This window comes from Danio rerio, chromosome 23, assembly GCF_049306965.1.
Source record: "Danio rerio strain Tuebingen ecotype United States chromosome 23, GRCz12tu, whole genome shotgun sequence".
Lineage (NCBI taxonomy): Eukaryota > Metazoa > Chordata > Actinopteri > Cypriniformes > Danionidae > Danio > Danio rerio.
The window spans coordinates 4,286,252-4,313,741 of NC_133198.1; the positions used below are offsets into that span (position 1 = coordinate 4,286,252).

Below are 27,490 nucleotides of genomic sequence, written 5' to 3' on the forward strand. Positions count from 1 at the left end.
TGCTACCCACTCCTCCACTGCGTCATCCCATATATTTTCATCTATTTAGTAATTCAGAACTTTACTTTGTGAGTCGTTCTTTTAAAGAGATTGCCGCGGTTGTTGTAGCCACTAAATCATATTAACAGAAACAGAAATGAACCGAGATGTCCGTTCGATCTGAAGCGTCAGAAAACGTGCAATAGGCTACCATAAAAGGCAGGAATTCTATGCAGTTTTGCAACATTAAAAGTTTCTACAGACTATTAAATATATTGTTGCACAAACGTGAGAGCATCTTAGTGACTTTTTCACATGCAGCATTATCTATTGTAGATAAATTATTAATGACGATACTACCGTTTACAATCTACAGTGGCACCGCCAGTATTTTGGAGCCATAGTATCTCGATACCACCATAGTACATACCTCCCTACAGAAAAATCCAGTTTAAACCAGCCGGTTTGGCTGGTTTTAGCTGGTCGGCCAGGCTGGTTTTAGAGGGGTTTTGGCCATTTCCAGACTGGTTTCCAGCCATTTCCAGCCTGGTCTTAGCTGGTCAGGCTGGGAGATGACCAGCTAAAACCAGCTATGTCCAGCTTAAACCAGGCTGGTCAAGCTGATTTTAGCTGGATTTAGCTGGAAATTTCCCAGCCCGACCAGCTAAGACCAGGCTGGAAATGGCTGGAAACCAGTCTGGAAATGGCCAAAACCTCTCTAAAACCAGGCTGGTCAACTAACTAAAACAGCCAACCGGCCTAGACTGGTTTAAGCTGGATTTTTCAGCAAGGCTGTCAACATTGCGATGTGAAAATAAGGTATTTACCCACTATAATAAAGGATAAATCCCCAAATTACTAAATATGTTCTTTTGGAGCTGTTTCATTGTAAATAAACAGTTAAATGGTCAGTAAAATGTTTTATTACTTTTTATTTACAAATGAAAAAATGAATAGTATATATTAGCAGAAAATAAATTAGCAAACAGTTCAGATAATTTAAATGAATAGCTATTATAAAGAAATTGAATCAAGTTATCAAATCTTAATCTTTTCTTCACTGTATAATGTAAACAATCTGATTAAAGAGCAGCGAATGAATCTCTCATTTATTTAGAATTTTAGTTTGTTTACATCAAATAACAGAGGTGACACTTTAAAAATGCACAGATATGACATTATAATGAAAGCATTCGATTGCTTTTCTAACTTTTTATGCTCATTTAGGATAAATATAGTTGTCTTTGAAAAAAAACCACCAAGATCGACATCTTTAAATGTTGTTATTATTAATTATGTGTTAATGTTTGTTCAAACACGCACCCAAAACCCAGACTTTCGCTCCATTTTAAATCACGTGTACAGAATCAGTTTGGGAAACAGCATCTTTTTATTACTATGGACTATGGAGCACGTCAGCTGACAGTTACGCACCGCTATATGACTGCTTGGAGGATCGCATGGGAGGAGTGACAGGTCCTGTATTAAAAAAAAAAGGGGAATCCTGCCATTTTTATATTTATTTCAAAGTGTTTTCATGCCTAAATAAAGCGAAAGCAATAGAACAGACTCACATTTAAGAGCAAGAGGCGGCCCCTGGTGGTTCGGTGGTATGGGTTGCGTATAGGGAGGATTGGCTCTTTAATGTTTAATTCCACCCTTCAGAGAAAGACTAAAAATACAAGAGGAAATACGGAAAAATACCTTTAACGCATGATAGTAGGATAGAACTGTAAAATACGGGAGAATCCTGAGAAAAACGGGAGGTTTAACAGATGTGGCGTAGTACCGGTGAACCTTGCAACCCTAGTATTTACTATGAAGTGTGTACATTCTTACAAGAAGCATTTTTATATAGTGTCCCTGCTGAAAAATCCAGCTTAAACCAGCCAAGGCTGGTTGGCTGGTTTTAGCTGGTCAACCAGGCTGGTTTTAGAGGGGTTTTGGCCACCTCCAGGCTGGTTTCCAGCCATTTCCAGCCTGGTCTTAGCTGGTCAGGCTGGGAGATGACCAACTAAAACCAGCTTGACCAGCCTAGCAGGCTGGGAGCCCAGCCAAAACCAGCTATGTCCAGCTTAAACCAGGCTGGTCAAGCTGGTTTTAGCTGGATTTAGCTGGTCATTTTCCAGCCTGACCAGCTAAGACCAGGCTGGAAATGGCTGGAAACCAGCCTGGAAGTGGCCAAAACCCCTCTAAAACCAGCCTGGTCGACCAGCTAAAACCAGCCAACCAGCCTAGGCTGGTTTAAGCTGGATTTTTTAGCAGGGGTGACTGAAGAACAAGAATAATTTGTATCATTTTTTTTAAACCAACAACAGCAGTAAAGAAACTGAATCTTTTATGAGTTTGTTGCGGAATAATGACCTGCTTCTGTATATCTGTATGTCCCTGATTTCTCTGTTAGTGGTACTGAGCACAGTCTTGCTATGAGTGCCAAAGTCGACCTGGATGTCCTTCCACACAATGCCGACGGCCCGTCTGAAAGCAGCGTCTCTCACGCTCCCATCGACAGCTCCGCTCACCGGCTGAAACCCCAGGACACCACCACTATCATTTTCCCTGGTACGTATATTTGAATAAAGAGTTGATGAATGTTATGATCATCTAAACCTAATTTCTGGAAGGCCGCAGCTCTGCTTTTGCTCCAACCCTAATCAAACACAGCTGATCCAACTAATCAAGGTGTTCAAGACTACTAGGCTGCATCCGAAACCGCCTACTACTCAGTACGTACTGCATTTGAATTAATTCGTACTAGTCGGCCATTAGACAAATATGATCTATATAGTATAAATGTGAGAAGTAGGAATTGGGATGTACTACATCTGCCATTTTGTCACTCCCATTCATGAATTCTCTCGCGGGGCATCATGGGATAGTGTAGCGTGTATGCACACTTCAGAATCTCGCCGGAAGTAGGTCATCCGGGTACTTCTCACATACTAATTTTCGAGTTCTATGAATTCGGTCATATTACTCGACTCGCATACTGATTTTAGCGTACTATAGTATGGAAGTGAAGTCTAGAGACTATTTGGCAGGTGTGAGTTGGAGGTGGTTGGAGATAAACTATGCAGAGCTGTGGCCCTCCAGGAACTGAGTTTGAGACCACTGCCTTAAAGGGACACTCCACTTTAAAAAAAAAAAGTTATATTATTATTTAAACCATGGCATTTTAACTATACTGCCATAATTAATTTGTAGTTATTTTTATGTTTTGTTTTGTATAGTACCCCACTGCATTATTAGTTAACAAACACGTTTCTTTCAGCTTCAAATTCCTAAAATTTGACGAATACTTTTGTGGAAGTGATGTAAAAAACCTCACCTCATTTTTTTCAGGTGCTTATATTTGAATAGAGAGTCCTTAAACTTTGTGATTATCCAAACCTCAAGGGGACACTCCACTCGTTGTATTCTTTATTGTATTTTTGGGTTAAAAGGTTTTACTAGTTTTGAATGCCATGTCTAGCCGGAGCACTTTTAGCTTAGCTTAGCATAGATCATTGAATCAGATTAGACCATTAGCATCTCGTGCTTCATTATAATGCTTTTGATACTTTTTCTAGTAAAATAATTAAACTTCTGTAGTTACATCATGTACTAAGACAAACAAAATACGAAAAAAATTAATAATTTGTATTTTATAAGCTGATATGGCAAGTGTCACGTTTGTTGAAGAGACGGGAACAAAAGGTGTTGGATCCAAGTGCAGTTTTATTTACAAGATCATGCATTGAACGGAAAAATAAGGTGTCCGACGTTCAAAAAAATAACAAAACATCCAATGTTCAAAGTTTAGGGCTTTCGAAAATCATGATCACAGTATATACATGTCCATGCCTAATATCCGACAGCCAGAAAGTGATTATTTTTTTATAAATTGTTAAATTTTTGTTATTTGTTATGCAGCAAGCCCAGAGATTGTTGTGTACACTATGATTCTATATAAAATTAACTTTAATGTGTGATAGGAATAAAACGTGATCATAAACGAATGATTTCTCCACTCAAATGAATGGCAGCTTGGACCCGGCAACAGTATTACATACGTCTCAAACACGTCACCACTTAACAAGCGGATATACCCACCATAATAAGGGATAAATCCTCAAATTACTAAATATGTTCTTCTGGAGCTGTTTTATTGTAAATAAACAGTTAAATGGTCAGTAATATGTTTTATTATTTTTATTTACAAATGAAACAAATAAATAGTATATATTAACAGAAAATAAATTAGCAAACAGTTCAGATAATTTAAATGAATAGCTGTTATAAAGAAATTGAATCAAGTTATCAAATCTCAATCTTTTCTTCACTGTATAATGTAAACATTCTGATTAAAGAGCAGCGAATGAATCTCTTAGTTATTTAGAATTTTAGTTTGTTTACATTAAATAACAGAGGTGACACTTTGAAAATGCACAGATATGACATTATAATGAAAGCAAAACAAGGTGCAAAACAAGGTGTCCGGCGTTCAAAAAATAACAAAACATCCAATGTTCAAAGTAACAACTAAACAAACCCAGAAACTAATGCCAGAATCACTTAAGAAGGCAAACTCACTTAAGAAGACTTACTAGGAATGCAGACAATATAGACAAACGACGCAGTAACAAACCGTGGGTAAAATGGTTGTATAAATAGTCCAGGAAATCAACAGGAACAGCTGTGAATGGCCAATCAGTGTAAGTGATACCGGGTGTAATGAGCGTGGTATGTATGGACTTGTAGTTCTTAAGCCACTGTAGTTCGCTGAGTGTGCTGCCGAACTACAGTGGCATCCGGTGGGCATAGACAGTCATGACAGCGAGGAACCATACACTCATTCTGGCGTAATAATCAAGGGACTTTGCTGCCGTCCCATCCGAGAGGGAGTCTGGGGTTCTCTCCTAAGACTGCTGCCCTCGCAACCTGGGTCTGGAAAAGCAGATGAAATTGAATGTTTGATTAACTTACATGGATTATTTAATCACTTTAAGAGTAATAACGTGTGCTTGTGACATAATTGTTTGATTACATAAACAATCTACTTTAAGTGGTTAATGATTTTAAATGTAGACTAAATTACATTGGTGTACAGGGTTGAGGGATTGAGTAAGAACTAAATTCACATGCTCTCTTTATGACAACAAGCTTTTATTTTCTATAGCTTCTGCTCATCCATTGCCAAAAGTGGAGCTGCCTCAAAATGCAATCAAGGCGATTAAAGGCAGTGAACTGGAGGCCACATCACTTCCTGCTCAGGTCGGAGGCACCATCGTCCATGTTCTGGGCTGGAAGGAGGGAATGGCAATCCTGCCTGGAAGCAATCTGAAGGTGAGCAAAGTCTGTGCTTCATTCTACCGATCAGCGTCTTTATTAGCACCAGTGTCTGAAGTCATCTTGTAGGGCATTTCACAGCAGCCTTTCTTAGAGATACCCTGAAGGATCAGCATCTCATCATCCCAGTGGAATGGAGTTCCTTTCATTTACATTTTATTTTTGTCTTTCTTTTCCTTTACATTTCTTTCCTTTCTTTTTTCTTTATTTTATTAATGTATTATTATTATATATTTTTTATTCAACTAAACTTCAATTGAATTGAACAGTAAATGCTTTTATTTTATAACTTAAAAATACCCATTTTTATAGCAAATGCCCACTAAGTGTTATTATTTTATTTTTTTTGCAGTTGTGTGTTAGCGATACTGGTGCGCTGGAAGTGATCAGTGAAGGTAAAATAGGCCCTACTAACCTGCCCACTGAAGGAGCACAGATGAAACCAGCTAATATGGAGTTCAAACAAGCTGAAAAATCAGGTAATTGTTTGTGAAATACTGTTGGATTATCAGACTTTTCACACTTTAAAAAATTAATTCAACCTTGCGTTGTTTAAATCTAATCGACACACTGCCTCTGAAACCATTATAACAGGGTTCGATGTTTTCCATTTTTCGCATCTGAAAAGGCAATCTGAGAGTTCAGAGCCACCGTACAAGCGAAAAGCTAAATACAGAATGTCGTCATTTGACCTACAGATAACTTTATGACAAACACTGTGCATAAAGACAGAATGTGGCGGACAGTTGAGAACCCGTGACTGAATTCAATGACTGGTGCACATCTGCCCTGCTGCAGTTTGGTGTGTGTGTGTGTGTGTGTGTGTCCATACATTTGACGTATTGCCCATATACATTATAATAGAAAGCATGGTCCGGTTTCGGTCCATTGCTTCAACACGTCAATGTGGCCAACATCAGTGTGCAAAGACCTTCAGGGTGTACCCACACTAGGCACGGTTGGGTTAGGGTTATTGTAATTTAACATGTACTTGCAAAGTAGCCAGTTAAACGTCTGTTGAAGGAGCAGTATCAACAGATATTAAGCAGACAGTCTACTAATACTTAGTCAAATGGACCATCAAAATAAAGTGTTACCATGAATCGATATGAAACAGTCTCTTAAAAGTGATGGCGCATCTTCAGTTTCTTACTCAGGTGCGCTTTGCACTCACACTAAAAGCATAGTACGCCAAAGCCCAAACAAACCGCTCTTTGGGTTCTTTGGCACACCTCTTTCAACCAACCGAACCACGCCTGGGCCAGATTTCGAGCAATCTCAGTTGTCAAACAAACAGGGAAATGCGCCTGGGCATGGTTCGGATAGCCTAGTGTTAGTTCACCCTTATTCTAGAGTTGGCTTAAAAGTTGCTTTGAAGAGTACACAAAAAATAATTATTCAATAATTGGCTTAGAATTGGCTTTTGAGAGTATACAAAATAGAATTATTTGAAAGTTGGCTTAAAACTGTCTTTGAAAAGTATTCAATGTAGAATTATTTAAAAGTTTGCTTGGCGACGCGGTGGCGCAGTGGGTAGCTCTGTCGCCTCACAGCAAGAACGTCGCTGGTTTGAGCCTCGGCTGGGTCAGTTGGCGTTTCTGTGTGGAGTTTGCATCTTCTCCCTGCATTCGCGTGGGTTTCCTCCGAGTGCTCCGGTTTCCCCCACAGTCCAAACACATGCGCTATAGATGAATTGGGTAGGCTAAATTGCCTGTAGTGTATGATTGTGAATGTGTGTATGGGTGTTTCCCAGAGATGGGTTGCAGCTGGAAGGGCATCCGCTGTGTAATACATGTGCTGAATAAGTTGGTGGTTCATTCCGCTGTGGCGACCCCAGATTAATAAAGGGAATAAGCCGAAAAGAAAGTGAATGAAGGATAAAAGTTGGCTTATAATTGTCTTTAAAGATTATACAAGATAGAATTATTCAGGAGTTGGCTTAGAATTGGCTTCGACAAGTTTACAAAATAGAATTACTTAAAGAGTTGGTTTAAAATAGGCTTTTGAGAGTATACAAAATAGAATTATTCAAAAGTTGGCTTAAAATAGTCTTTGAAGAGTATACAGAATGGTATTATTTAAGTGTGGGCTTAGAATTGGCTTTAAATAGCTCTACAAAATAAAGTTATTTAAGAGTTGGCTCAAAATTGGCTTTGAAGAACTCTACAAAATAGAATTATTTAAGAGTTGGCTTAAAATTGGCTTTTGAGAGTATACAAAATGGAGTTATTTAAGAGTTGGCTTAAAGTTAGCACTGAAGATTACACAAAATAGAATTATTTTAAAGTTGGCTTAACATTGTCTTTGAAGGGTATGCAAATAAAATTATTTAAGTTTTGTCTTAAAATTGGCTTTTGAGAGTATATAAAATAGAGTTATTTAAGAGTTGGCTTAAAGTTAGCAATGACAAATTCATTCATTCATTCATTCATTTTCTTGTCGGCTTAGTCCCTTTATTAATCCGGGGTCGCCACAGCGGAATGAACCACCAACTTATCCAGCAAGTTTTTACGCAGCGGATGCCCTTCCAGCCGCAACCCATCTCTGGGAAACATCCACACACACACTTACACACTCAGTCTGAGCTCTGAGGGGTACGTTAAGTCTCCGGCAGGCGAGAATCTAGCCGGAACTGGCCCGAGTGTGTTTTGCTATCTGGGTGGTTAGGCGTGTATCAGCAAACTAATAAAGCCCGAAAAAAGCCCTGACCTTAGCGAATATACAGTGTTCCACCAGGATCATGTATGTCAGAAACTATAGTTTACTGCTGAACTCATTTTGTCATGGTAAAATAACACAGAAATCGAATAATAACACTTCAGTCTCCTGCCGAAGCTCAGACGCGCTGCTTTGAGTAACTGTCAATCACAGCTGTCAATCACGATGACACGCCCAGCATTAAATTACTGCTAAAAACAAACTGTTTACAAAAATGAAGATCTGCACCTATTTCAGCACAATAACCAGTGCCTTTATCGACCAGAACCATCTTTCGGGACATTTTATTGCAAGTGTAATACATTTTTTTTATTTGGGCTCAAGTCTCCTACATTAACACGGAGGAGGCGGGCTTTATGACTTGTACTGCAGCCAGCCCCCAGGGGGCGATCTAACGGCTGAGACCTTCACTCAAACGCAGGCTTGCGGCACACTTGCTTTGGACTGTGGGGGAAACCGGAGCACCCGGAGGAAACCCACGCGAAGGCAGGGAGAACATGCAAACTCCACACAGAAACGCCAACTGAGCCGAGGTTCGAACCAGCGACCCAGCGACCTTCTTGCTGTGAGGCGACAGCACTACCTACTGCTCCACTGCAATGAAAAATATACAGAATAAAATTATTTAAGTGTTGTCTTAAAATTGTCTAAAAAGTATACAAAATAGAGTTATTTAAGAGTTAAATTAAAATTGTCCTTAAAGAGTTTACAAAATAGAATTATTTAAGAGTTAAATTAAAATTGTCTTTGAAGAGTATGCAAATAAAATTATGTAAGTGTTGTCTTAAATTTGTCTTTGAAGAGTATGCAAAATTGAATTATTTTTATTTTTAAGTGTAATTTTTTTTATTTAAACAATGAATATATTCAAGCATTTTTTGTTATGCTCTATGCACAAGTAGATTCTTGGCCCTGTAACATTAAAATCAGAGCAGCTGTCAGTAGTTGTCTGTCCAATGGCAGCGTCACATCAGTGTGTTCTGACCACAGACGTCTCAGCCGGTGGCAATGGCAGACCTGCAGCATTTCTGGAGGCCGACAGACTGCACAGAGCTCGTATAGAGGTGCAGGACAGTCCCGTTCACAGCAGGTGCGGCCAAAACATGCACATGACGGAGCTACGGGGAGAGCCGATGTCGGAAATGTAAATTCACTACACTGTTCTACTCATAGATTATACATGTGCACTGCAAAAAACACTGTTCTTACTTGGAGTTTCTGTCTTGTTTCTAGTCCAAATATCTAAAAGTTTTTTAAATCAACAAACATTTTTTAGACAAGCCAAAAATACTGTCTACAGTATCGCGTGGCATTGCTTTTATTTAAATCATGGTTTAAACCACGGAGGGTCAAACATTCTGCACCTTTAATAATTTTTAGATATGTGGACTATAATCAAAGTCTAAGTACGAAAGCCTTTTTTGCAGTGTGTTGAATGCATGAGGAGACAGATGACACTGTGCTGATGCTTCAGTCCTGCAGGCCTCGCAGAAGCACAGGTGATGTATCGTGAGCATGACATGATGAAGCCCATGAAGAAGAGGAAGAGGAGGGAATACAACAGCCCATCAGAGGACGACTCTGATGCCGAACCAATGGTGCACTTCTGCTAATTAATTCAGGCCTTCCTAGCGGGCACCTTGATGTCAAAATGACATCAAAAACATGCAAATTTAACACTTTACTTGTGGTTTTGTTATTTTGGTGGTCAAAAGAGCATCAGTCAAGGTTTTGACATCAAAACATTTTGCATTTTTGATGAGTTTTAGAAACCTAGGCTCATTCGAGATACATGCCCAGGGCTACAGTTTTGGGAACAGTTAAATGTGTGCCCGGGGCTATGTCTGCTGGTGTTTTTTTCACTAATCCACTAAAGGCCGCCATGTATATTTTTGACAATCTAAAATACATTACTGGGGCACTTTTTTTCATACGTGTCATTTACATATCCTTCTTGTGCACTTCCATGATAAAATGTCCTGTTTTTTTTAACCTGGTTTCTGGAACCGAACTCAAACCCTGGTGTACTCCACATGCCAAGTCCTACACCATACAAGGTAAGCTACTGAGCAAACTGATCGTGCAGGTAGCTTGAAAAGTAACAGAAGATTTCTGCGCCATCATACCGTCCAGTAGAGTTCGTATGCCAGGACATGTATTTGCAGGTTTCCAATAATGTAGCTCTGGGCACATATTCCCAACGAGCCTGTGTTGTTGTTTCTTAATTTTGTATTGATATCAAGGTTCGCACTGGGTTTGCTGTGCATTTAAATGATCTTGTTTTTCAAGATTGTTCTCCATTCTAATGCAACAAAATGCTCTCTTTTCATTTAAGGACGAGAAATCTGAGGCTTTGAAAATTGATGGCAGACAGATCAAAACAGGTACTTCATGACAGTCCACGAAACATTGTAATAGTTACATTAAACCATCACATAACTTTGCAATTTGTATTTATTAAATGGATAGTTCACCAAAACATAAACATTTGTTTAGTATTTACTCTCCCTCAAGTGGTTTAAAAATGTATAAGATTTATTCTTCTGTTGAACACAAAATGAGATTTAATGAATGTTGAAAACCTGTAACCATTGACTTCCACAGTATTTGTTTGTCCTACTATGCTAAGTGAGTGGTTTAAAGGTTTCTCCTTCTTTTGTGTTTAACAGAAGAACCTCATAAAGGTTTGAATAAGTAAAGGGTGTGAAAATGATGACAGAATTTTTAGTTTTGTATGAATTATCTCTATTGTTACATATAAGTAGCTTAACATATTAGCTTTTATTTCTGAAAATGTGCATGACTCTATTAGTATATCCAGATTTACTGAAATGAACAATGCCAATGTATGGACAGATTGTGCAAAGATTTGTGAATGAGCATACATTTTAAAATGTTACCGTGTTTTTATTCTATTATAACAGTTTATTATAACAAATTATATCATTTAAAAGACTTTATTAATGAATTAATGAATTCCAAAGCACTTATGAAACATATATATATATATATATATATATATATATATATATATATATATATATATATATATATATATATATATATATATATATATATATATATATTAGTGCTGTCAATCGATAAAAAAAAATTAACTAATTAATCGCACCTTTTTAAAAAAAATTTATCGCGATTAATCGCATGATCACGTTCATCAAATTTGCTAAGCTTCCTAAACTAAGCGTCCTAAAGTATTACTGTATTTCATAAGGATTCTGACACAACAACGCGAAGCATACGCTTTCGTTGCGTTTAATGAGGAAACACGCTAAACTTGGAGGGCTCATGCTGAAAGGCAGAGTAATGCCCTGTCCTTGACAGCTCGCGACTTCACCAGACGTTCTGAGTACATTTACATAAGACACCAATACTCTGATTTTAATATGATTAAGATTATACTCTTATTAAAAAACTACCGTGTAGCCTTAAAAGGAACCTTACCTTAAAGGAACATCGAGTCACGAAATGCGGAGGATTTTCTTTCTGTTCGCCATGCGTTATCAACTGTCGAAAGTTAAAAATGAAACACCCGGAATTGCATGAAACTCTGGATAACTTGTGATGCAACTAATTGTTTTATACTGGAACTTGCCTTCAAAAAGTGCTTCCTTGGTATGAAGTAAAAAAAACCTGAACTGCGTTAATTGCGTTAATTTTTTTTTACGCGTTAATTATTTAAAATTAATCACATGCGTTAACGCGTTAATTTTGACAGCGCTAATATATAGTGCTAATAGCACGCTAATATTACGTGCACCAGATGATCTTCTTGATAATAAACTGTGTTCTAGTGTGTGTGTAAATATGTTGGGGTCTTCTTTGTAGGCTCAGCAGAGACTAAGCTGGAGCCGTGGTCCTGGCCACAGTATCTGGAGCTGCAGAAAGCTATCGCTGCTCCAGTCCGACTCTTCCAGGAGGTCTGACCGCTTTCTTTCATTGATTTCACCCTCTCTTTATCCTACATTAGTGCCATCAAGCGATTAATCATGATAAATCACATCAAAATAAAAGTTTGTATTTGCGTAATGTGTGTGTTCTCACTGTGCATAAATATTGCGCATATATAAAATAAAAAAATATATAAAATACACAAAAATACAAAACCAAAGTTTTGTGTATATAAGCTATAAATACATTTTTAAACATAAACAAATATTTTTTCAAACATATACATGTATTTTAGTATTCATATGTACAGTTGAAGTCAGAATTATTAGCCCCCCGAAATAGTTGTCCCCCTGTTTAATTTTTTCCCCAATTTCTGATTAACGCAGAGCAGATTTGTTTTAACACATTTCTAATCATAATAGTTTTAATAACTAATTTCTAATAACTGATTTATTTTATCTTTGCCATGATGACAGTAAATAACATGACATTTAAAGGCTTAATTAGGTTAACTAGGCAGGTAATTAGGCAAGTTATTGTAATGTAAATCTGCTTAAAGGGGCTAATAATTTTGTCCCTAAAATGGTGTTTGAAAAAAATTAAAAACTACTTTCATTCTAGCCGAATTAAAACAAATAAGAATTTCTCCAGAAGAAAAAATATTATCAGACATACTGTGAAAATTTCCTCGCTCTGTTAAACATCATTTGGAAAATATTTAAAAAAGAAAAAAAACTAAAATGGGGGCTAATAATTCTGACTTCAACTGTATATGCAAAGTAAATAGGCACCGTATATGTAACTTATGTAATTACAAACTTTTAATTAGGATGCGATCAATTGCGACTGCACTGCATTTTGGCTTCAGTGGAGTCAGAATGAACCCTGAATCTTCTTAAACTCTAACCATTTATACCTTTTTAGTTTTACTGCATCTAAATGTTAATGACGTTGCTCATTGGCGGTAGACACAGCTGTTCTCTCTATGTTAATGCAGTTTCCACCTCATTGTATGAGATTGTTCCCAGTACCCCACACCAATCTCCATTCTACTGTTTACTCGTCCGGGTGCTTCGGTTATAGGTGAATTGAATAAACGAAATAGCTTGTAGTGTATGAGTGTGTGTGTTGAGGTGATTCCCAATACTGAATTGCAGCTGGAAGGGCATCTACTGTGTATAACATATGCTGGAATAGTTCGCGATTCATTCTGCTGTGGCGACCACTAATAAATAGGGGACTAAACTGAAGAAAAATGAATGAATGACTGTTGCTTTGGGGTTAATCCAGTTTTTTCAGGGTTCTTGCTGGTTCTTTCTTCACGAGCATATGCTGTTTCTTTATTTAAGATAAAAGATTTTTTTTAAATCTGTATTATTACCCAGCATTGACATGTATGTTTGTATCCGCTGTAGACGCAGAGGGTTCCCCTGATCAGGAACAGCTTCAGGCAGGGTATGAAGCTGGAAGGCATCGACCCACAGCACCCGTCCATGTATTTCGTCCTGACGGTCGCTGAGGTACATTTCAGCAGCTCTTCGTATCTCCTATTCTGCCTGTCATGAAAAGATCTGCCTCTGAGCACTCGTTCTCGTCTGCAGGTCTGTGGCTACAGGTTACGCCTTCATTTCGATGGCTATTCTGACTGCCATGACTTCTGGGTCAATGCCAACTGTGCTGATATCCACCCCGCCGGGTGGTGTGAGAGCACCGCACACAAGCTACACACTCCCAAAGGTCAGTTATAGAGCTCTACACTGTAAGATACACACGCACACTTTTTCCAAGCTGAGTGGGCTTTATGCATGGGGACTTTTAATTTGAAATAAGCCTGTGCAGGTGCTTCCTGTGAACAGTCTTGCTGTTAAAACTTCCAAAGTTTAAGATCTGGCTTTAAAATTACTCACTGTCTGATTGCAAGGCAAGGCAAGGCAAGGCAAGTTTATTTATATAGCACATTTCATACACAGTGGCAATTCAAAGTGCTTTACATAAACTAGAATAAAAGTAAAGAATAAAACAAATAATAAAACTGATTAAAAAACATAAAAACAGGTAAAAGATATGATATAAAGTGGGTCTTACACAGAGAAGCACTGTATTAAATGACATTGTACATATTAAATGTCTTTAGAATACGTACATTTACTTTCTGCGCTCATTGTGCTTTTGTTTAACTGGTCTTTCATCTCGTTTTATGCTTGAAGAACTAAATGAAAGCTTTAGTCTATTTAACAGATTCTGTGTTTATTAAATTACATTATCTGTGCTGTAAATGTCACGATCGGTGGGTGGGGACAGGAGCGAGGACCCAATTGCAGACAAAATTGAGGGTTTATTATAAAATAAAAACAAAACAAACTACCTCGAGGGGGAAAACGTTATTAAAAAGGCGAAAACAAACTTGAGTGGGCTGGCAGGCAAAAACAGGGCTGGACACAACAGGACAGGAAAATAATTGATGACGAACTGGCACAGGACAGCAGACATGAGGAGAATATAAGCAGAAATAAATTACACACAAATAGGTGAACCTAATAAACTAATAATGGGTTAACAAGGAGGGTGGGACTAGACAAATGACGGGAGAGCACATGACACAAAGAGACAACCAACCCAAGCTCATTCTGGAAACGTAGCCCCGCGGACGTTTCTGAAGGCCGCGATTTACGTGGCCGGAGGTATGTAAAGGCTGCGTTTTTTTTTTTTTCGAGCGAACGCTGCGGGGCGGTGTGGCGCCGCTTCGCCCCTTCTCTTCGCGCTAGCCGGCCGACGGCTCGCCTCCGAGTGGAGGGCTTTCCCGATGCAATCAGTTTGTCCGCTTAGCTCACATCGTTGCGTCGGCGGAGCGGAGGCCCCGGACGAGGAGGAGCCGGCCGCGGTGGACGACGACCGGGATCGAGTCCGGGGAACAGCAGGTTCCGGAAATCAGGTAAGACGAAAAACGGAATCCGAAAAATAAGGGCGAGAACGCGGCGGGATCCGAAAACGCGGTCGAAATCGAAGACGAGGGCTTTTGCTTTTTTTTTTTTTTTTCTGGACGGCTTTTGCGAACCGTCGCTCGGGTTTTGGGAAGGAGGAGGAGGAAGAGTAGGGCGGCCAAGTCAGCCGATCCGGCGGCTTTTCGCGCGAGAACGGCGCAGGCGCGAACGGCGCGCGCTCCCGAGAGGCGCCCCAGACGCGTAAAAGCGCGCACAGCAGCCTCTCGCGGATCCGTAAAAAAAAAAACGTCCGCGGGGCTACGTTTCCACATTGAGCCCGGGTTGGAGACAACACAAGCCATGCGCTCACATAAAGCGAGACTCGAACACGCAGCCAATGAGAGAACTTAATAACCGCGTGTTCACAAGCACACACTGTAAACACTGAGCCATGTGCTCCTAGACAACACCAACATAAACAGACGCAAGACACGAGCACACGATTTATGAAAACACCTTACCGTGTTTCATCTCAGCGCCAACCGAAACCAAAACCAACCAGACTGAGATACTGAGAATGAAACAGCGCGATGCCGACATAGCAAAACACAAACATGAGTACAAGAGCGCGCGTCTCAAGTACGCACAGACCTCGCACGCCCGCATGGTCTGAGCGTGCTCACGACGGCGCCCATACAAAGACACAATGACAAAAAACGAATGCTTGACCCGAGAAAACTCTAGCCGAGCACAACATACCGGACAAGACAGAGCTAGTGTCCGGACTCTGCCACCAAAACTAGAATTTACAAGACCAGAGTGGCAGAACCCTGACAGTAAAAGGTTCCTCCTGGCTGTGGAGGAAGAGGATACAGGTATTTTACTGGCCTGTCTGCAGTCCCGACCTTTCTTCAATAAAGAATGTGACGCATTTTGAAGCGCAAAATGCACAACAAAGACCCGTACTGTTGCCCACCTTGCCCCCCAAAAAACATAAAAATCATGAGGAAAAGATTGAATGTTTGTTGTATTGTCTGTAATGAAACACAAGTCAAAGTAAATTTACTTCTTTTCTTTTTTATTTGCGTTTTCCATTCTGTCCCAGTCCTTTCTGATTTGGGGTTGTATAATACAGACATATATCCTATGTCAAGAACTTTTATTTTGGATGCGTTTAATCACGATTCATCGTTGCCCATCATTAGTAATTTTATGTATGATCTTCACTTGCAGGATGTAAAGAAGAAGAGTTTTCTTGGTCCAACTACCTAAAAATCACCCGATCACAGGCGGCACCGAAAGAGTTGTTTATAAGTTCGGTTAAAGTAAGTTTTCAGACACTGAGCCTGCATTGCAGATCTTGACAGCTGATTAAGGGCAGAGCTTGTTTGTGTGTGTGTTCAGCCGGAGACAGACTGTGGGTTTGAGGTGGGCATGAAGCTGGAGGCCGTGGACCGCATGAACCCGTCGCTCATCTGCGTGGCCACAGTCACCGACAGAGTGGCTGACCGTTTTCTGGTTCATTTCGACAACTGGGACGACACCTATGACTACTGGTGAGTTAAGCCTAATTCACACTACATGACTTTAAGGGCACCTACTACGCCCCCTTTTACAAGATGTAAAATAAGTCTCTGAAGTTCCTAGAGTTTCTTTGTAAAGTTTCAGCTCAAAATACCCCACAGATCATGTTTTCTAACTCTTTGAAACCCTTTTAGGCTTCGAAATGGTTCCGTTTTGGTGACTGTCGCTTTATCTTCAAATGAGATTGTGCTGCTTTCAGAAGAGGGCGGAGCTACAAATGCCTATGCATGAGCATAGTGTCAGATCCAAAACAGGACTAATGTTATCTCTGTGAAAAACGGAAAATGTCTCAGAAGTAGGCAGACTATATAGACTACAGACTAATGACTCTCAGTTGCTTACATTATCTTCAGTGGGTATGGCGGAGAAACTCTAATGCTGTCTTCACACCAGATGCGGAAGAAGCGTCAAGCGCGAGTGATTTACATGCTAAGTCAATGCAAATGCGGGAATAGGCGTGAATGACGCTTAACCCGAGTTTCGCGCGAATCGCTGGAGTTCAAAAATCTGAACTTGTACGGACATTCGCTCCGCGTTACACCGACAACAGTTCATCAAACTGGGCTGGGCTTAGTCAGAAAGCCTCCATCATCCAGGTTCAGTTTCTGAAGGATCTGAAAGGATCTAGTGGACTCAGACACAGCCCTAAACGTATGGACGCTGTTTTTCAGCCTTCATAAAGCACATAAACACAGCCCTACTGAAAAATCCAGCTTAAACCAGCCTAGGCTGGTTGGCTGGTTTTAGCTGGTCAACCAGGCTGGTTTTAGAGGGATTTTAACCATTTCCAGGCTGGTTTCCAGCCATTTCCAGCCTGATCTTAGCTGGTCAGGCTGGTAGATGACTAGCTAAAACCAGCTTGACCAGCCTAGCCAGGCTGGGAGCCCAGCCAAAACCAGCTATGTCCAGCTTAAACCAGGCTGGTCAAGCTGGTTTAAGCTGGATTTAGCTGGTCAGTTTCCAGCCTGACCAGCTAAGACTAGGCTGGAAATGGCTGGAAACCAGCCTGGAAGTGGCCAAAACCCCTCTAAAACCAGCCTGGTCGACCAGCTAAAACCAGCCAACCAGCCTAGGCTGGTTTAAGCTGGATTTTTCTACAGGGAGTTATTTTGTTAATAAAATTCATGTTAGCCATTTAGCAACAAAGCTAAAGTCACCAGGCAGACAGAAGCCCTGCCCATCATGCGAATCCGCGTCTGTTCTGAAGTTAATTTTACGTGCGAATGAAGCGGATTTGTCACACGAATTAAGCGGGGTTTGACACGTGAATGAAGCGAGTAAACTCAAATGTTCACGTGGCTATTTATCCATGCGTTCCGCGTCTGGTGTGAACACAGCATTATGGCAGACAGCTGCTTCTCACTTAGGGCTGTTTAGGCTAATGGGGTAGAGATCCCCACTAAGGGGCGGGGCTTTGTCCCTCTGATGACACGCACAAATTGAGAATGTCAATCAAAGTGTTTCTGCAGACTGCTCTATCAAGTGTGATTGTTAAAAACGGAATATTTTTACCATGGGCGGCACAGTGGCTCAGCGGTAAGCACTGTTGCCTCAAAGCAAGAAGATCGCTGGTTCGAGTCTCGGCTGGGGCGATTGTTGGCATTTCTGTGTGGAGTTTGCATGTTCTCTACGTGTTCGTTCTCCGGTTTCCCCCACAGTCAAACGCAGGAGCTATAGGTTAATTAAATAAGCTAAATTGGCCATAGTGTATGTGTGTGTATGAATGAGATTGTGTTTGGGTGTTTCCCAGTACTGGGTTGTCTCTGGAAGGGCATTCACTGTGTAAAACATATGCTTGAATAGTTGATAGTTCATTCTGCTTTGGCGACTGCTGAAATAGAGCCTAAGCTGATGGAAAATGAATGAATGAATGATTGATTGATTGTTTGATTGATTGATTGATTGATTGATTGATTGATTGATTGATTGATTGATTGATTGCGATTGAAATATTCTACCTGCTGAAATATGGAGAAAACTGTGAAGTTAACCTTTAGGTCATGAGACTCTCCTCTGGTCATTTGGTTGTTCATTGAGCACCACAGAGGGAAAAAAACAAACAAGAAAACAATCAATCTCTTACAACTACTCGTATAGTTCTTTATGCTCACATACTCTTTATATCTATTCCTGGGTGAAGTTAATAGTTGGGGTTAAAAGTAAACTCATGTCTTGGGTTTCCTCTGTGTTGTAGGTGTGATTCCAGCAGTCCATACATTCATCCTATCGGCTGGTGTCATGAGAGAGGCCTGCCGCTGACGCCCCCACAAGGTAAATTAGAGGAAAAATTTTTTTTTTTTTAGGTTTCTAAACAATAATAATACAGATATACTTTAATTAAATAGGTCAAAAACTTTAATTTAATAACATTTAGCATGAAGGCTTATTATTTAATACAATAATATTACAATAATTCAACAATAATTAGAATTAGGGCTGCACGATTTTGCCTAAAATGTGAATCACAAATTTTTTTGCGTAAAATTGAGATCACAATTCTTTTGCAAAACATCTTTGCGAGAGAACGCAAAACATCTTTGCGAGGGAACGCAAAACATCTTTACGAGAGAACGCAAAACATCTTTACGAGAGAACGCAAAACATCTTTGCGAGGGAACGCAAAACATCTTTACGAGAGAACGCAAAACATCTTTGCGAGAGAACGCAAAACATCTTTACGAGAGAACGCAAAACATCTTTGCGAGGGAACGCAAAACATCTTTACGAGAGAACGCAAAACATCTTTACGAGAGAACGCAAAACATCTTTACGAGAGAACGCAAAACATCTTTGCGAGAGAACGCAAAACATCTTTACGAGAGAACGCAAAACATCTTTGCGAGAGAATGCAAAACATCTTTACGAGAGAACGCAAAACATCTTTACGAGAGAACGCAAAACATCTTTGCGAGATAACGCAAAACATCTTTGCGAGATAACGCAAAACATCTTTGCGAGAGAACGCAAAACATCTTTGCGAGAGAACGCAAAACATCTTTACGAGAGAACGCAAAACATCTTTGCGAGAGAACGCAAAACATCTTTGCGAGAGAACGCAAAACATCTTTACGAGAGAACGCAAAACATCTTTGCGAGAGAACGCAAAACATCTTTACGAGAGAACGCAAAACATCTTTGCGAGAGAACGCAAAACATCTTTACGAGAGAACGCAAAACATCTTTGCGAGAGAACGCAAAACATCTTTACGAGAGAACGCAAAACATCTTTACGAGAGAACGCAAAACATCTTTGCGAGAGAACGCAAAACATCTTTACGAGAGAACGCAAAACATCTTTACGAGAGAACGCAAAACATCTTTGCGTGAGAACGCAAAACATCTTTGCGAGGGAACGCAAAACATCTTTACGAGAGAACGCAAAACATCTTTGCGAGAGAACGCAAAACATCTTTACGAGAGAACGCAAAACATCTTTGCGAGAGAACGCAAAACATCTTTACGAGAGAACGCAAAACATCTTTACGAGAGAACGCAAAACATCTTTGCGAGAGAACGCAAAACATCTTTACGAGAGAACGCAAAACATCTTTACGAGAGAACGCAAAACATCTTTGCGAGAGAACGCAAAACATCTTTGCGAGGGAACGCAAAACATCTTTGCGAGGGAACGCAAAACATCTTTGTGAGGGAACGCAAAACATCTACGAGAGAACGCAAAACATCTTTACGAGAGAACGCAAAACATCTTTACGAGAGAACGCAAAACATCTTTGCGAGAGAACGCAAAATATCTTTGCGAGAGAATGCAAAACATCTTTGCGAGGGAACGCAAAACTTTGCAAGAGAACGCAAAACATCTTTACGAGAGAACGCAAAACATCTTTGCGAGGGAACGCAAAACATCTTTGCGAGGGAACGCAAAACTTTGCGAGAGAACGCAAAACATCTTTGCGAGAGAACGCAAAACATCTTTGCGAGAGAACGCAAAACATCTTTACGAGAGAACGCAAAACATCTTTACGAGAGAACGCAAAACATCTTTGCGAGAGAACGCAAAACATCTTTGCGAGGGAACGCAAAACATCTTTGCGAGGGAACGCAAAACATCTTTGTGAGGGAACGCAAAACATCTTTACGAGAGAACGCAAAACATCTTTACGAGAGAACGCAAAACATCTTTGCGAGAGAACGCAAAACATCTTTGCGAGAGAATGCAAAACATCTTTGCGAGAGAATGCAAAACATCTTTGCGAGGGAACGCAAAACTTTGCAAGAGAACGCAAAACATCTTTACGAGAGAACGCAAAACATCTTTGCGAGAGAACGCAAAACATCTTTGCGAGAGAATGCAAAACATCTTTGCGAGAGAATGCAAAACATCTTTGCGAGAGAATGCAAAACATCTTTGCGAGGGAACGCAAAACTTTGCAAGAGAACGCAAAACATCTTTGCGAGGGAACGCAAAACATCTTTGCGAGGGAACGCAAAACTTTGCGAGAGAACGCAAAAACTTAGAAATATATATTTTCCTCCCACCCATTTTTTTCTTTCACCCATTATTTTTTTTTTTTTATCACCCAGCCAATTTTTTTCTCCTCCACTACGTCCCTTCCGGGGTTCCGTACATGTCAAACCAAATGACATTATCTTACTAATGTTTTGATATTTAATGCTATTTGTTTTGTATGACAACATGCAAATTGCAACAGTGAGATGAGTGTCTGCTTTATATAACTTAACGCTAGTTCTCTGGCAGATTACCCTGAGGTGGACAGGTTCTCGTGGGAGAGATATCTGGAAGAGACGGGCTCCACAGCGGTCGCTGCTGAAGCCTTCAGAGTGGTCAGTCAAAAAAAATCCACACTGAGTATCAGACGATAATTGAGTTTATCTCGAAACACACACCTTTAGTTGTTCAATTTTAGTTGTTAGCTCAAAACTGTTCTGTTACTAATCTCTATTTCAGCCGGCAATTTAAAGTGTTCCTGCATTTTCTTCAGTAAAATAAATGCAGGCTCAGGGTAAACTGTGATGTGTGTGTGTGTGTATGTGTGTGTGTCCGCGCGTGTGCGTGCAGCGTCCGGCTCACAGTTTCCAGGTTCAGATGAAGTTGGAGGCGGTGGACAAGCGGTGTCCGGGGCTCATACGTGTGGCCACAGTGCAGGAGGTGGACACTTACAGAATCAAGGTGAAGAACTGCGTACAGAAACAACAAAACATACAGTCCCAGTAGAAAATGTACACTACCTTTCAAAAAGTGTAGGATTTCTATATATATTTTTCTAAGAGTAAAGATAATAATAATAATAATAATGATAATAGTGATGAAGTAAAATAGTACTTTGTGCAATATTTAATGACTGTTTTCCATGTTAATATTCATTCATTCATTTTCTTGTCAGCTTAGTCCCTGTGTTGAACAAAACCTTCCTTACGTTAAACTGAAATTGGGGAAAACTTATAGAATATACAACAATTTTATATTACATATTAACATGGGGGGCGAAGCAGTGGCGCAGTAGGTAGTGCTGTCGCCTCACAGTAAGAAGGTCGCAGGTTCGAACCTCGGCTCAGTTGGCGTTTCTGTGTGGAGTTTGCATGTTCTCCCTGCCTTCGTGTGGGTTTCCTCCGGGTGCTCCGGTTTCCCCCACAGTCCAAAGACATGCGGTGCAGGTGAACTGGGTAGGCTAAATTGTCCGTAGTGTATGAGTGTGTGTGTGAATGTGTGTGTGGATGTTTCCCAGAGATGGGCTGGAAGGGCATCCGCTGCGTAAAAAAACACTTGCTGGATAAGTTGGCGGTTCATTCCGCTGTGGCGACCCCGGATTAATAAAGGGACTAAGCCGACAAGTAAATGAATGAATTGTGCTTTTAAGTCTTTGAATGCTACCTTTTCTGTAAAGTCGTAAATTTTGGTGAATTTTTGGCAGGGCAAGTAAAAATCTAAACCACCAGTCAAAATCGGGCCAGTTGAAAAAATCCTTAGTTTTGAACTCTGCAAATAGTTTGAACATTAACACTGTACTGTGCTTACAGGTAAAAAAAAATAATAAATAAAACATCAATTTGAAAAAAAAACTTGAACAATTTGACAAAATATGTAATCTTTTTATCTGCTACCTTGAAAAAACCTCTGATAATAATTAATGGATCTTTTCTGTAATGTTTGGTCATCATACTCTGTTGTTCAAACAGGTCTTTGTAACAAGTTTGCTTATGTGGGTGGGTGTTTTATTATTTAATTTATTTATTTTTTTTGTCATGGAATTTTTATTCTTGCAAATAGCATTTTACATTTTATAACGATCCACAAAACAATCCCCAAATAAAACAATCAACAACTACAAATAAATAAATAAATAAATAAAATAAACAAAATAATAATAAATAAAATAAAATACAAATACAGAAAAAAAAAAATTACCATAACAAACCATATACATACATACACATGTACCTTCACTCAATCCACATCTAAGGTTTTTAAGTGATTAAAGAATGCAATAAATTGTTGCCATTTTTCAAAAAAATGTTCTCCCCTACCTCTGATATTCTATTTAATGTTCTCAAGTTTTAAAAAGAAGACCAAATCTTTGAGCCTAATGAAATAGAGGGGGGTTGTGGGGAGGTCCAAGACAAAAGTATTCTGCGCCTAGCGAGAAGAGATGCAAAAGCCACAATGTCAGCGTGTCTCCGGTTTAAAGGTCGACACTGAGAGGGAACACCAAAGATCACGATTAAAGGGCAAACAGCTAATGTCTAGTTCAGACTGCGTGATTTTAGCCCCGATTTTAGCTCGCCGACAGGTTTTGAGAAATCGCCGACAAATGCCTGAAATCACAGGCAAATCGCTGCTCGTGCACGTGAGTGACAATCACACAGTATGAACGATCAAAGATGCGATCTGAGAGAATCGCAGATGAGTCGCTGATGCCTGCGAGATATTTGGCGTGCTGAATATCTGGAGCTGTCGGCGATTCAAATCATGCCGTGTGAATTGAGTTTTGACTGAAAATAACATCGGCGATCGCCTACAGCCAATGAGAGAGCAGCTTTCACTTGTGTGTGCGTGTGTGTATACCTGCTGCAGGCCAGCGGGAGGCTCGGGGAGAAGTTAAAAGCGCTCTTTTTCGGTTTATTTGGACCCACGAAATGGAGGAAAAACTAGTGGAGGTTTGACAGGACTCAGGAGCAACCGTGTCTGTTTGACGTTTCATACTGAAAGAAATTAGTTTATTATCAACGTTGAGGAGAAACGGCTAATTCCCTTTAAACCCAGGTGAGCAAACATGTACATGTTCCACCCCATTAAAGGCTTCTTTCTCATTATGTAGTTAAGAACAAAAGATATACGACGTGTTTTTGGCTGTGAGACGTAGTTTGGACGAAGTCGTCGGCGATTCTCCCTATAGTAAAGTCATGCAATGTGAATGTCCATGTCGCCGATCCATCTTGCAGTGTAAACAAAGCAGCGACGAAACGCCAGCCCAGATAGTCATGCAGTGTGAAAACATCTGTGACACGACTAGTTTGAAAATCATGCAGTCTGAACTCGGCATAACTTGACCCCCAGAATATCTGAAACAATTTTAAAGAAAGTAATCCAGTAATTTTGCAACTTGGGACAAAATACAAACATATGACTAAGGTTACAAGGTGATAGTTTACACTTATCGCACATATCAGAAATATTGGGATACATTTTAGAAAGTTTGGCCTTTGAGAGATGAGCTCTGTGGATCGTTTTAAATTGTATAAAACTAAGTCTAGCGCATGAAGTGGAGGTGCGCACATTGTCCAATACTGCACTTTACTAATACTAATTTTCATGTTTTTACTTTTAATTTTTCTTATTTGTTTTGCCTATGTTATATGTGGACAAAATATGTAAACAGAATTCTCCTCTTCTTGAATCTGTGTCTTCAAAAAAACTTATTTGACAAAATAAAAACTGTACTACAAAGGCATCCATGGAAAACTGAGGCCACAAAACCTCTCATATTGAAGCACAAATGTTACCAGAGCATCATTCCAGGGACGCTTGAGCAAATGTGAGTTTGCCTCACCATCATTTGTCTTCCCCAGATTCACTTTGATGGTTGGAGCCACTTGTATGACGAGTGGATGGATTCAGACCATCCGGACATACATCCTGCAGGCTGGTGTGAAAGCACAGGACACCCGCTCAAGCCTCCGCCCTGCCAGCCCACTGTCCCCAAACCAGGTGAGACTCATTCAGCTGTCTCGCTGTGACCTGACATGCAGCAAACAAACGCTCAGAGAAATGTGTGTGTTTTAGGTCCCAGAGAGAGCCTGGCGGTCCGACAGCCCAGCTTCTCCATGTCGTGTAAAAGTCTGCCTCAGCCACGCAACACCTCCAAATACAGCTTCCACCACAGGTCACTCCTCGCCTGCCTTCAGTACAGTCAAATGTGTTTGCTTTTCACATCAGTCTAATGTCCTAGCTTGACTCTAAGAGTGGGTTAAAGTTAAAGTTTAAAGTGGACAAGGGACAGTTCAATTCAATTCAATTCAGCTTTATTTGTATTGCGCTTTTACAATGTAGATTGTATCAAAGCAGCTTCACATAAATGGTCATAGTAACTGGAACAGTGTGGTTCATTAACTGGAACAGTGTGGTTCAGGTTTTAGTGTTTAAGTTCAGTTCAGTTCAGTTTAGCTCAGTTCAGTGTGATTTAATCATTACTGAGAGTTCAAACACTGAAGAGCCAGTTCATCAGTGTACAGTGTACAGTGTACAGTGGACAGTGTACATCATTCAACGATCCTCAAGTATGGGTAACACTTTACTTGAATAGGTGTCCATAAGACTGTCATTAAACCTTTATAATCATGACATGACACGTCATGAATGTGAATGAGATTTTGGATGCCCAAATCACAACGCATGTTAGCGCTTAACCATTAGCCTATTAGCAAAATTAGCTTTTAATTCCCTACTGAAAAAAACAGCTTAAACCAGCCTAGACCAGGTTTTAGCTGGTGGACCAGGCTGGTTTTAGAGGGGTTTTGGCCATTTCCAGGCTGGTTTCCTGGGTGTGAAAACAAGGTGTGTGTCTGTGAAACAGAAAGTGCCCTACTCCGGGATGTGATGGTTCAGGTCATGTGACCGGGCGCTTCACGGCGCATCACTGTTTATCCGGCTGTCCATTGGCTGAGAGGAACCAGGGGCGACTCAAGGCGGATCTCTCCGATACTGAAGGATCCCGGAGAAACCTGCTGGTCTTTGGACAGAGAGCCAAAAAGTCCAGATATCATGGCAGGTACAGACGATATACATGTTTATGCTAATCAAGTCTAATTGCATGTTTACCCTGGTGAAAATATACTACAGTCATTTATAGTAAATATTGTATTGTTTATGAATTATTGTATTATTTACAATAATCAGTCTTGTAATATATTTATTAGGGATACTCATAATAACCGATTAACTGTTAACCGAAAGGGTGGGTTTTTAACCGATTAATGGTATCAGTTAAAAATGTATATATATATATATATATTTGGCTGCATAAATGTGCAACAAATATTCATTAACTCGCAAGACAGCAACACGTACAACCACACATGCCTACAGATGTATTTTGCCAAAGAAGTATTGCAGGCGCGTGAAGATGTCCTGTTGTTAGTGTTCTGTATGCTGCTGTTTGCATGTTAAAATAATCAGTATTTTAAAATGCAATATTTCATGTCAGGCACCAAAATAGACTTTTTAATTAAATTCAAATTTAATACTAATCTGACCATTTAACGGTTAATAATCGATTAACGAGCGGCCTTTGGCAAAATTAACCGAAATGAGCATCCCTAATATATATAAATATATATATATATATATATATATATATATATATATATATATATATATATATATATATATATATATATATATATATATATATATATATATAATAAAGTACAACTATTAAATATTATATAGTTTTATATACTATTTATATAATGAATTATCCAGCATTCTGAGATACACTATAGTGAACTGATAAACTAATAAATCCTGTAGAATACTTTACTTTTTCCTACAGTAAGCAGTGAAATAATGTATTCTATAGCTGAAGAAATCTTAGTACAGTATTGGATATTTAGCTTGTATCTAGCTGTTATGTTACCATAGCAAATATAGAAACACTACAATAGATTATTACTAAAGTTTTACTTTTTACGCTGGCTGCGTCCGAAACCGCCTACTACTCAGTAGGTACTGCATTGGAATTTAACCGTACTACTCGGCCGTTAGAAAAGTACGTTCTATACAGTATGAATGTGAAAAGTATGAACGTACTACATTCGCCATTTTGTAATGGTCACGACCTGTCTGCGCCAATTACGTCGCTTTACTCCCATTCATGAATTTGCTTGCGGGGCATCATGGGATAGCGCAGCATGCATGGAATGCACACTCTAGAATCTCGCAGGAAGTAGTAAGTCATCCGGGTAGTTCTCGCATACTGTTTTTCGAATTCTATGAATTCGGACATACTACTCGGCTCGCATACTGATTTTAGCGTACTATATAGTATGGAAGTATGCGATTTCGGACACAGCCTAGAATTTACTATAAATTGCCATAGTATTTTTTTTTAAATATGGTTTTGTCTTGCTGTTATGTGAATATTTAATTATAAGATCTTCTTTGCTGTCACCAGGATCGGACGACCCCCTAAATATCGTAAAAGTCAACAAAGAAATTGTCAGAGTGAGTTTTACTCTTTTCTTTTACTGGAAATTTAAACAGTCAATAATTTATCAGGTTCTGAGGATGATTGTGTAACATGACCGCCATAATCCATCACTGCGGTGTTTTGTTTATCCTTTTTATTCAATTATTATACTCTTTAAAGCGAAATGTTAATTTTGCTAGTGCACATTGTTATTCTTTAGGCGAACAAGTAATATGTGCATGTTAATCCACAAAAAAACAAAAAAACACATTATGATAATCTTCAAATCAAAGTCAATGTGAGGATCTGTTTCTACGTTTGATTGATATCAGTTTAACCACACCCCTTTTTCCCTTTATTTTGCTATGAGCAGGGCCAGACGGAATC

At 39.6% G+C, this 27,490-nt stretch overlaps 2 protein-coding genes across 6 annotated transcripts in view; both read left to right on the top strand.

Annotated features, from left to right (window-relative positions):
• Positions 1-27,490, top strand: part of zgc:113278 — an 852,580-nt gene that overhangs the window by 60,682 nt on the left and 764,408 nt on the right. The window lies entirely within an intron of this gene.
• l3mbtl1 (L3MBTL histone methyl-lysine binding protein 1) overlaps positions 1-27,490 on the top strand; it is a 34,949-nt gene that overhangs the window by 2,384 nt on the left and 5,075 nt on the right. For 3 of the 4 annotated variants that reach the window (XM_073939722.1, XM_002666408.7, XM_073939724.1), the window contains exons 2-19: positions 2,384-2,541; positions 5,138-5,304; positions 5,660-5,786; positions 9,016-9,169; positions 9,500-9,623; positions 10,361-10,409; positions 11,872-11,963; positions 13,350-13,454; positions 13,536-13,671; positions 16,089-16,180; positions 16,260-16,411; positions 18,634-18,710; positions 21,157-21,242; positions 21,478-21,588; positions 24,486-24,624; positions 24,700-24,799; positions 25,490-25,684; positions 27,089-27,138. In XM_073939722.1, coding sequence (XP_073795823.1) covers positions 2,406-2,541; positions 5,138-5,304; positions 5,660-5,786; positions 9,016-9,169; positions 9,500-9,623; positions 10,361-10,409; positions 11,872-11,963; positions 13,350-13,454; positions 13,536-13,671; positions 16,089-16,180; positions 16,260-16,411; positions 18,634-18,710; positions 21,157-21,242; positions 21,478-21,588; positions 24,486-24,624; positions 24,700-24,799; positions 25,490-25,684; positions 27,089-27,138 — 2,092 coding nt within the window. In that variant the 5' untranslated portion in view covers positions 2,384-2,405. Of the gene's footprint in view, positions 1-946; positions 1,837-2,244; positions 2,542-5,137; positions 5,305-5,659; positions 5,787-9,015; positions 9,170-9,499; positions 9,624-10,360; positions 10,410-11,871; positions 11,964-13,349; positions 13,455-13,535; positions 13,672-16,088; positions 16,181-16,259; positions 16,412-18,633; positions 18,711-21,156; positions 21,243-21,477; positions 21,589-24,485; positions 24,625-24,699; positions 24,800-25,489; positions 25,685-27,088; positions 27,139-27,490 lie in introns of those variants that run through there. The other variant, XM_073939723.1, reaches the window with a different exon arrangement.